The sequence below is a fragment of the Parasteatoda tepidariorum genome, chromosome 3 (genome assembly GCF_043381705.1).
Source record: "Parasteatoda tepidariorum isolate YZ-2023 chromosome 3, CAS_Ptep_4.0, whole genome shotgun sequence".
Taxonomy (NCBI): Eukaryota; Metazoa; Arthropoda; class Arachnida; order Araneae; family Theridiidae; genus Parasteatoda; species Parasteatoda tepidariorum.
Window position 1 is genome coordinate 31,648,781 of NC_092206.1, and position 11,740 is coordinate 31,660,520.

The 11,740-nt window shown below is 31.7% G+C and overlaps 1 protein-coding gene across 1 annotated transcript; it reads left to right on the plus strand.

Annotated features, from left to right (window-relative positions):
- The first annotated feature begins 4,437 nt into the window (after positions 1-4,437).
- On the plus strand, positions 4,438-9,632 carry LOC139425139 (uncharacterized). The gene has a single exon (XM_071178469.1). The coding sequence runs from the start codon at positions 4,459-4,461 to the stop codon at positions 6,244-6,246; it is 1,788 nt and encodes a 595-aa protein (XP_071034570.1). The 5' UTR covers positions 4,438-4,458; the 3' UTR covers positions 6,247-9,632.
- Positions 9,633-11,740: the final 2,108 nt, after the last annotated feature.

The following is an 11,740-nucleotide window of genomic DNA, read 5'->3' on the forward strand; positions in this document are numbered from 1 at the left end:
TCCATTTGAAACATAATCTCCTTAATATATGAACGTCCGGCTGTCACCACTGTGGTGGTTGGTCGTGTCCAGGAGATAAATAGACGAAGTTTACATTTTAATTAGTATTTATTTTAATATTTAATTATAACGAACACAAGGGAAAACATGAAAGTTAGAGCAGTGCGTCTACAATGGCGGTTAGGCTTTTTTTTCGCGCGGAATGACAGAGACAGTTACTGATCGTAACTGTCGCGGTTACGATTAAGTTAAGTTCAGTCGCCGCAAGGTCTTGGTTATCTAAAATTGAAAGTAAAGAATTAGTAATGAGCAAATTGCTCGAGTAATATCATATGGATTGATACATGTTGTAATACATACATAAAAAATACAATAAAATACAAGTGCATAGAATACAATAAAATGGTACATACATAAAAAATAAAAATAAGTATTAAAAATTTAACTTCTAATGAGAAGTTTGTCTATAATTGTTCGCCCCTGGTACAAATTATCTTCATTCTTCTCATCTATTTCATTCTCTCTAAACATACAGGTTCATTCATTCTATACCTTATTGCCCCTATATAAACAAATCATAATGATTTTGTCAACGCATCATATTCTTTTTCCAAGTTGGATTTGTCATATATATTATAGTGCCAATTATACAGTAATATAGATATATCTATTATTAGAGCCAATATAAAATTTTTACTTCTAGAAAGAAGTTTGTCAAAATTGTACGTCTCTTGTACAAAATATCTTCATTTTCGCCTCATACTTTTCATTCTTTCATTATTTACAATGTTCATTCATTCTTTATCATTTTGCCCCTTTACAAAGCATTGTCTGCATATTTAAACAAATCAAAAAGATTTTGTCAAATTTGTCATCTAGCTGCGAAAAATTTATATCCTTGCTGACATTAGAGCGAAATTCAGCAAAATTTTTACAACTATGATGGTTCAGTCAAGCCAATCGGAATCCTGTATTTTTGCAAATATATCGCATTTTGCGATATGTAAAAATACAGGCTTTTGATTGACCAAATTTGACCACCCTAATTGTTAAAATTTATCTGAATTCCGCTCTAAAAAGTCATGGATTTATGAAGCATAGATCTTTTGTGCTCATTCGATAGATTAAAAAGAAGCTAGCATAAAACTGATGGATTTTACACTGTACTGATATTTTGTTTAAAAAAATTCATATTAAAAAGATTGTAAAGAAGGAATCCTAAAATAAACTTTCTATTTGATTTGGGGGCCCCCTCTGATGTGGCGTCCTGGGCAACTGCCCCGTATGTCCCTACCTTAGTCAGGCTCTGCCTCCACTTTGAAGTCAATACCCGGATATACTCTGAGGCAATCATTTTTATATTGTTTTTCCGAATTTGATGTAATGCTATATCAAATTCGTCTCTATTCAAATCTAAGGCATACAAGTCATTGTCAACTAAAATTATAGGATGTCAACTAAAATTTAGGATAAGCATTAAATATTATTATATTTATTTATTATTCATTTATTTTGTTTTATTATTCATGTTTATCATTGTAAATTCTCATCTTCTTTTGTTTTCAAACTGGAAATTGTATTGTATCCTTTTGTTGATCAATAAATTTTCACCCCGGATGCCCCCGCTAGGGGGCGGGACGGGGTTGAGCTTTGAATATTGTTGTTTTGGTTCTTCCCACACTTCGTTTTAAGGCTTTTCTGTCCTTTGTATTATCCTTAATATGGTGATGGTAGTGTACCCAGTCAGGTTGCCTTACCCCGACAGCTGAGGTTATCGAAACAGAACCATGCTACTATTGAGAGAGAGCTAAATCCTTCCTGTTTGTTAGAGTATAAATTCTTTGTGAACGCATAATAAGCAGGGATAAACAGATTTTTTTATATAACCAATAAATAAGGATAGTTTAAAAACAAAAAAAAACATTAGAGGATTAACACAATAAAACAACTTTCTCTACAAAAATACCATGAATTCAACAACTACAATTCGCTAATATGGCAGCACCTTCATCTTGCCAAGCAGATTCTATTTCTGAATCAAATTCGCTAAAAAGCAGGATTAATTTCGCCAGAATAGAAATATTATTTGTGTGCAGAAAAAACTCCTCTCGCCGCAAAGTCTAAGGCCGCCTGCTGCTATGGAAACAAGTAAAGTTCATTTCAAGGAGAGGAGCTTCTCTCCCTCTGATTTCTTCTCTCTAGCCGACCTGAGCCAAGACCACCTGTCTTAAATATTGATCCAACACACCTACCTGAAATAGTTAAACCTCGTAACCATAGTAATCGCCACTGCTCCAGTCGAATAGCGGGGTTGTTCTTTCCGCAGACAGACTATACCCCGTTTCATCCCACTCTCATCTACCTGTCAAATAAGTTTCAAACTAAAATCTAAATCAATTTCGTAAATATAATTACAAACAAGTAGGAGTGTATNAACCTCATCCACAAGAACGTTGCTAATGTAATGCTAATATGTAATGCTAATATGTAAGATTCATTAAATATGTAGAGATAATGCTATATGTAACTCTGCTAATGTAATGCTAATATGTAAGATTCATTAAATATGTAGAGATAATGCTTTTTTTAAAAATGCGTTTTGCTAACTCTGTCTGCTAGTACATGGAACTGTTTTATATTATTATTATTATTAACTGCTTGTAACAGCTCGAAAAAAAGTCTACAGCAACCGTAGGGATTCTTTTGGAACATTTACTTACACAAAAGAAAATTTTATATCATAAGAAGATAATTTGATATAAATAACTATTACCACTTGTTTAAATATTTTATATAAATTCAAACTTATTAATAATTTAGTTACATTCTCCAACCTTATAGTTTTTCCCATTTTGAAAAATAAAGTAAATGACAATCAAAAAAATAAAATATCTTAAATTGTTTTTTTAAATTCATGAAACGTGTATGAAACGTTCATTTTTTAATCATAGCATCTTTTTTAAATCAGAATCGAATATCTCATACCTCCTGAAGAAAAGTGCTAAGCTTATAAATAACTAATTTATTAACTTGCGTATAATATTTGTATTTACACAAATATTACTTTAGGTATAAAATTGAAAGGTTTGTGTAAGTATAGTGATAGCGAAACTTTTTCCAAAAGTGACATTTTTACGACAAACTGTTCTTAGTGTTGTTTCCAAAAGATACTATTCAAGTTTCTGGAATTCCCATTAGATGGCACCACATTATACAGAAACATCTTATTGTATACGTTGAAATTACAATACTTCGCTCAAGAAATGCTGCTATTAATCATAGCTAGTGATATTTTAATTACAGAAATCAAAAGAATGCAAATTATTTTATTTAAATCAGATTTTTTATAAATTTTTGCAGATGTTTCAAGATCTTTAGTTTACAATTAGTTCAATTTTAAAAATATGATTATAATCAAAATACCACACTTACATCAAACAATTAAAATTGGAATTGAATTGCGTTATGAATAATTACTGAAAAACAGGCAAAAATAAACAAATCACAAAATATTTTCACTGACTTATTTTTTTCGTTAACTTTTGAAATGACAAAACAAATTGTGTTTCCATGTAACCAGGCAATTTTCATGAATTTCAGATTGACAAATATTTATTTTAAAAAAAGGAATTATTTAACTTACAAAATTATTTAAAAAATATTTTTTTAAAAAAAGGAATCTGAATTTATATTTAAATAGGTTTTTATAATGGCATGTCAGGATAATTATGTTTTCATCTTGTGATTCTGAAATATGTATATTTGCAATACTAAATTTTAAATAAAATTTGGTTTTGAAGATGATGTTTTACAACTTGAAATCGGTAAAATTTTCATTAAAATTTCTTTTTATTATAATCATTATTATTATTGCAAAAAAAAAAAAAAAGAATTCACAATTAATGACAACTTTTTTCCGATGTATATGTATAAAAACTTCATTAAAATTTTACTTTTTTCTTCATTCGAATTCTGAAAAATATAAAAGAATTATGTGTTTTTTAAATTGTCATTTGAAAAGTGCTATGCGTCATTATACACCAAGTACTAATGCAACTTTGTAATTTTACTAATTGAAACTTATTAACACAAAGCTATATTTTTAATTATCTTTAAAAATATGAAAATCAATAAAAAAAAAAACAATCTCATACTAAATTGCTTTATAAATTTTATATCTTTTAAAATTAAAATCATAATCATCTTCAGAAAAAAATCATTTAAAATAAGAAAACAATAAAAATCAGAAAAACTATTTCCTCTCATCACTGGAACACTTTTCTTCTACTCATACTTTTTATAATTTCATAAATTTTTAATTAATAATCAAACTCTCCTTACATTTCAAAACAATATATCGCACATGTTTTTCGAATTTTAAAATGAATTCAAAACTCTGCACATGTTTAACAATATTATTTTCTCTTACAGATGCAATCTCTCAGTTACCTTATTTTGATGTCACTGATATGTCTTTCCATCAGTTTCACTCCTCCCAAAATCATATATGGCGGATGGATTCCTATTCTTCCAGGGCATCCATTTTATTTTGGCTCACGTTCAGCAAAACCTAAACCTCATCTGCAACACTACACAGAAAGTCAGCCACACTATTCAGATCATGGCGGACACTACTCTTCTAATTTGCATTCTCCGGATTATTCTTCGCATTATCATCCTCATCATGAAGAAGGATATTCGAGTGGAGGACATTATGGTCATTCTCATTATCAAGACATTCCGTCCGATTCACATTTCCAGGGACAAGAAAGACATAAACATGTATCCGTTTCTGATCATCCAAAGAGTCCTTATTCCTACTATCCGCACGACTCTTTATATGACAAACCAGCTCCAGAGAGACAAGTAGAAATCAAACCTGTATACATAGAAATTCCCAGGAAACCTCACCATGTGTATGAAAATTCGCATAATCCTGCTCCTTATGCCTCACCACTAGTCAAAGAGTTGCGCCCTGAAGACCTAAAGGCAATAGATCATGGTGGCGAAAAGGCTTACCTTAAAATAACTGCTTTAGGTGATCTGTCCCATGATGCTGTTAAACCTATTGGTCACATAAGTTTCAACGATCTCCACTACGATCCCAAATCAATACAATCTCCATCAATACACAATTTGATGCAGCCATCCAGGAAACTTTATAACAACCAGAACACCGTTTATTATGTTTCATCTGGTTCTTCCAATCATAATTTAGACACTGCGCATCCTCAGGAACATGAACATGGCAACGCATATCAACCAATGAATAATTTTAGAGGAACTGATTTTCCAATCGAAGCTCATGGATCACTACATCAAAACATAAAATCTCACCAAACCAATGAATATGAAGGTGGATCAAATTATTTACCACCATCTCATGGAAATTTTCAAAGAAACGAAAAAATAAGACCTGGAGAAAAATATGTCGAACTTTATGAATCCCCTTCAGAGCAGAGCAGTCCCAAAAAGGAATCATACCATTCCACATTAAGTCAGTCTTATGAACATAAGCAGTCTTCAAAACCAACTTATTATCAATCAGCCAATCCTGTAAATGTACTTGGTACCACAAAACCAGCTTATGCTTTAGGGGGCTATCAATACAGCAACTTGCCTAAAAACAAAGCCGGTTTATCAAAAGTGCTAAAAAATTCTCTACTTCCAAAAATGCTCGGAAATTATTTCGACAAGTCCGCAAAAGTGGGTGGTTTATACCGAGAACCACCGGTATTAACTCACATCCAAGGTACTCCAGCACTCGTGGAACGTGAGGTGGCTATTGTCCATGTTCCTGTTTCAAAACAAACAGAAAATTTAAACGATGGTTCACGTGACGTTATGTACGATACAGCTAGTTCGCCACCCTTAACTTCATTAAGAGTTTACGATGGTTCAACGGCTAATCGAACAAACGGTAATCTTGCTGCTTATGGAAATAAGTATTATGGACAACCACAAATCTACAGTGATATTGGAGACGGCCAAATCCATCAAGAAAAGTCCATATTTGTGGGTACAAACGGCTTAAATACTAATGATATTCAAAAATTAGGACAAGTGGATGTGAATGATCTGCATTATAAAGATCATAATCCTGGCGGTGAAAGCAAACAAGTTTTCCATGCTTATTATGCTCCATCAGATCATTTGCCTCCTCCTGGCTACCAAAAGATGTCAGTACAAGAATTTGAAAACATATTTAAAAACGCCGATATACAGTTTATGAGAAGAAAATCATAGGGTTTCTACAACTTATGTTCAAATGTGCCACAAACAAAACTGGAACTACTGAGGAAAAAATTTGTTCATGTTTCATAATACTTGATTATTAGGGTAGTGAATTTAATGTTTCATCTTCATATTATCATAAAATGTTTTATCAATTTTAATGGAACATATACCTTTCTCAGTCTCAAGAACAGGCTAATTTATAACATTTATTTTATTTTTAAAAAAAATAATTGTTGTTGTTTCATTTTTTTCTCAGAAAAGAATGTGCTAACTTTCAAATTATTCTTGGAAATTCTGAAAAAGAGCGGTGTTATTGTCGTTCATTTCCAGTGTCACTGAATGATATAGGTAAATATCTATATTACAGATATCTGGATTAAAGTTTTCTATGCAAGGTGTTCTCTGAATATAGATATTTATAATCTTTGCCAAACTAAACTAAACTCAGTGGCGCGACAGCCCATAGAGGGCCAAAGCCTACTGTGTCCATCTCAGTTTTCTTGACCTTGGGCTCTGGTGTGCAGGAGCAGATGTACTGGTCAGTCAGCCGAACGCGGAACCCCCAGTGTTTAGTTCCCAAGCATGCTTGGTACTCATTTATCGACCCACTGAAGGGATGAAAGGCTGAGTCAACCTTGCCCGGCCCCAGGATCGAACCAGGGACCTGTGGCGCGACAAATCTTTGCCAAAAGTGAAGTAAAAAAAAGTTTATACATTAGTAGTAAACAAGTTAAAATTTCAGTAAGGAAAAATTTTATCACTATAGGATGAATCAACATTGAGGAAGGAAAGAATAAAAAACACCAAATTTAGATTGATTACAGTTTCGAATTTGAGAATGCTTCATATAATATTCATCATACTTTGATTGCGCTTTTCTTCGTTTAAATATATTAATTTATAACCTTTAATTTGTATGCTTTTTTTATTCATTTCTGACAAATTCTCTAAAAATCTAAGAGAAGGTATTGATTACAAACACCCTATATTTTGTGTCAACTTAACTTGACTGTGTGGAGAAGTCACTAATATATAAATCGATTAAATTGGCATAGTTCATTGAAAGAAGTGATCCTCATTTGCTTATGTTAAAATTATCGGTAGCATCGGTAGTAAAATTTGTTTTTGTGACAAATGAGGCAAATATCTTTATCGATAATGAGAAACTGAGAAAGGTATATGGCTTCTAACGTAATTTTAAAATATTTCTTTAGGAAAATATAAAAATTAAGGAATGGCAGCGATTTTGTATTATGCTGTTATTGTTTATCTAGTCAAAACCTATTACTGTGCAAATGCATGCTTATAAAATTACATTTAGTATATTCACCTGCATTGCATTCGTATAAAAGCAGCAATTTCACTTCATGCAATTTCACCGAAAATTTTACTTGAAAATTATTAAGATATTTTAAGAGACCATTATCAAATCTTAATAAACAAAGCTTAAGCAGCATATCTGAGCGATATCAGTCAAATGTTTGGCTCTCTCTCAAGCCGAAAAATTTAAGAATTTCCGCTTTTATACTTTTGCAAGCTAGCAACCAATTATACTCTGGGAAGAATAAGGTCAAAGCTAAAAAATTTTCCACTGCCTCACACACACATTTTATAGGATGAGAAAAATCAGGACTTCGCGGAGTTTTTCAGATACTTGAGAGATTTTGCATAGCAATGCATTTTCCGCTTTATAACGCAGGCGATAAACTTTCTCTGTGAATCGGAGAATCATCAAGGAATTGAGAGTAATGGTAGCGTTACGATTAATGAAAGACAAACGCTGTGCGCAAACTTTCTATTCACTTCCTGCAAATCCGCTAGAAAAGTACATAACTGTAGTTAAGTGACAGATTGTATAATTATTTTTTATTTTCAATTTAGTTCCTCAAAACAATTAATTCAACACATTTAATAATATTTTTTTAAAGCGACATTTTTAAGTTTTAGATTATCATGCGTTTAAGGACTTAATTAAATTATAATGTAAAACTGTTTAAGTAGTTTTCTAGTTCTCTGATTTTGATTGTTATGTATAGTTTTTTTGTGTTGTGCCTCCAGATCTGACTTCAAAAGCTATGACTGTGTAAAGAACATTATGGAAGAAAGTGACGCTTTCAATACAAATAAATAAATAACTAAAAAAAATATTAAATCAGTAAATAATAAAAAAGGAAATAAATAATAAATCAATTAGTAATAAAATGAAAAATATATATAAAAAGAATTTAAAATTTATATATTATTACAAAAAAATTCTTTTTTGAATATTATTGGAGTAAAACACGAAGCACTGAGGAAATATTTGCCTGGCCCTTCTTTGCGATTGCACCAGAAAAAAAAAGGTTCACTCACAACGTTGAAAAACGAGAGTGCGACTAGTTTCGGAAAAAAAATAGTGCAATATAAATATGTTTTAGATTGGGATATTTTTACATATTTGATACATTGTAAACACCTTCATAACTTAACACAATATAAAGATTACAACTCTAATTCGAGCATTTTTACGCATACATGTCTTAACATAATACACAGAGAGTTTCGTAATGACTACCCTTACTATACATTTTAGTATCCCCATCATAAAAGAAATAAAAATAGTAAGCACAATAGGGATCCCAAATTTATCTTTTAACCTGAAAAAAAAATCGAAATCTAACAAATAATCATAACTGAAAGCGGTAGGAGTGAAAAAAAAAAATTCAAATTCTGTTCGATTGCAGGAGAACAGAACACAATTGAAAGACGATTGTTAATTACATCTTCAAGTTTCACTAGGCAATCTAACTATCTAGGATTACGCTTCCAGCTCCAGTGATTTTTCAGTTTTCAATTTCTCATCTAAATTTCTCATCTCTTGCGACCCGAATTTTGAGAAAAAATTTTAGTGTGATGATTACGACATACTTTGTACTGTATATTACTATTTAAACTTTATTTTATGCTTACAAATAGTCATGTCGCATTTTTATAGCCGTCTTATTAAAATTAAAAATGCTATTAGTCAGTAAAACTGCTAATAGTAAAATTAAAACTGCTATTAGTCAATAAAAATAAACAACCTAAAAGTCTGATTTCCTTAGAGCCACCTCAGAGCTTAGTCACAACTTATCAAAATAGGTTTATAAATTTGAATTATAAAGTTTTACTGTGAAGTTGTACGAAGTGCATTGCATTGTAACTGACTGAGTGTGCAATTAGATGCATACATATTATTTTAACTTTTACTGTACTACCTCTAAGGGTTAATTTGTTTTGTATATAGATTCTATGTATTTTTTCTTATGATTACTTAATATCTTTTCTTTCTTTCTTTCTTTTTCTTTGAGTCATCTGGGTTTAACCAATGTATTATGTATCACAATGTTATATAATAAATTTTTGTACACACTGTTCACTTTTTGTATTAACTGTTTACACGGGTGTCATAAAACAGACTGGTAGTTTTTATAACACAAAACAAGTAAAAGAAAAATAATAATAATTGCAGGTTCGGCACATTTATTTCTCCCAAAGTTACAGGTTCATATCTAGAATTTTCGACAGATGGTGCTGCGAACTGTAAACCAGGGAAAATTATTGAAAATCACATGACAATTTTTCGAAATCTTTTAATGAATGAAAATACTTTAATAATTGTTTCAAAATATCCATCATCAGCTGTGAAATCATATCATTATGTAACACGTTGTTATGTGATTATTAATTATATTTTTCTGATAAACAGGTTTACTATTCGCTATGCCATTTGTTTTTTTTTAAAAAATTGACTAAAGCCATGAAATCTGATAGGAAAACTTTATCTCCTATATCATAAATTTTCTGTTTTATCTTTCTATTCATACTCGTTTATTATCATAAAATATACATAAAAAAATAAAATAAAATAATAACAATTCAAATATAATTGTGATTATAAAATAGATTTGCCAACATATGAACCTCTAAACCTCCAGCAAGTAGCAAGCATACCATTCGAAATAAAGTTTTTACAAAAAAGCATTATAAGGAAATTTGCATAAAATAATAATGTTGCAATTATTATTAAGCTCTCATGATTACGGAGTCCCGCAGTGGACTGATAGTTAAGACACGGTTCCCAGCAGATCACCGAAGTCAAGCATCACTGTCTGCGGTCAGTGCGCGGGTGGGTAACCACTTGGATCAGTCTGCGTAGGGACCGAGGGTGTGCGTATTGGTCCTCGTTAAACTGTTCTATCGTAAAGTGCTCGACTTCACGTACAGGTCGTTGAGCTACCAAAGCGGGGATGGCACCCCCGCTGCGGAGTATCAAAAGTGTCTTCAGATCATCCTCAGGGATGTTTCCCAGACCGTCGCCAATAGCCCATTGTACGCTCTAGTGCGACGTAAATTAACTACTACAACAACAACAACTCATGATTACGGCTGCAGTGACGAAATTTCGACATTTTCAAATTGTAATATCTCCTTTTTTCTACTCAAAATGAGATTCTCGTATTAAAAAAGAGAGAGAGAAATGGACGAATACTTTTACACCGATGAAAAGAGTAGATACTCTGCAGCATTTTACAACCTGCCCGATTTCAATTTGCATCATAAATAATTTCAGCACCACGAATGATATATATATATTTAATTTTATAACCGGCTATGAACAGCCGACTCAACTTTGATTTTAAAAGACTCCCATTCTTTAATATAATATATAAAATATTAATAAACTATCCGCATCAGCCAGATTATCCCATCAAACTGCAGCCTAGTAAAATTATCAAAAGAGAGCAATGATATATATCAGGGGTTTCCAACTTACATGAGGCCAGGGGCCGCAATTAAAACACCAGTCAAATGGCGGGCCGCAACTTTATCAAAATTTTCTATTTGAAGTTTAATATAAAATTTTGAAGGAATGAATTTCATAATTTATTCCTTCAAACATAAAGTCTCTTTCATGTTTGAAGGAACATTAAATATTACTGTCAGATTTTTATCAAGTTGTACAAAACAAAAGTATTGAATTAGCAATAAAAATAAGAAGTAGATTTTTAAGAATATTTAATTGCATACTAAAAAATTCTGGTTACAATAACTTTAATGTGCACTTATGTATTAAGCAATTAATGTGCAACAGATATCAAATTGTTAAGATATAAAACTTGAAAGTTATTGATTTTTTTTACGAAAATTGTCTTTAAAAAAAATGACACCTAATATATTTTGGTTTGAATATTACTACTAATATATTTTAGGCCACGTGTGGCTGGGTGGCGCAGTTGGTTTGTGGTCGGCCTTCTGAGCCCAAGTCTGTGGGCTCGATCCCCGGCCCAGACACCGGATTTTCGGGTTACAGAAAATCCTCAGCGGCCATGTCGTATGATTATGCGGCATGTAAAAGATCCCTGGAGTGCCTTACTGGCTCTTGGCATTTCCAGCAAAATTAAATTCCTAGTGCACTTTAGCATCCAAATAGAATCTCGGTGCTGCCATCTAGTGTGGCAGAAACTAGACGTCCAAATTAACA

Bases quoted from the DNA above. Each gene is read 5' to 3' on its own strand.
- LOC139425139 (XM_071178469.1), top strand. From the start codon at position 4,459: ATGTCACTGATATGTCTTTCCATCAGTTTCACTCCTCCCAAAATCATA.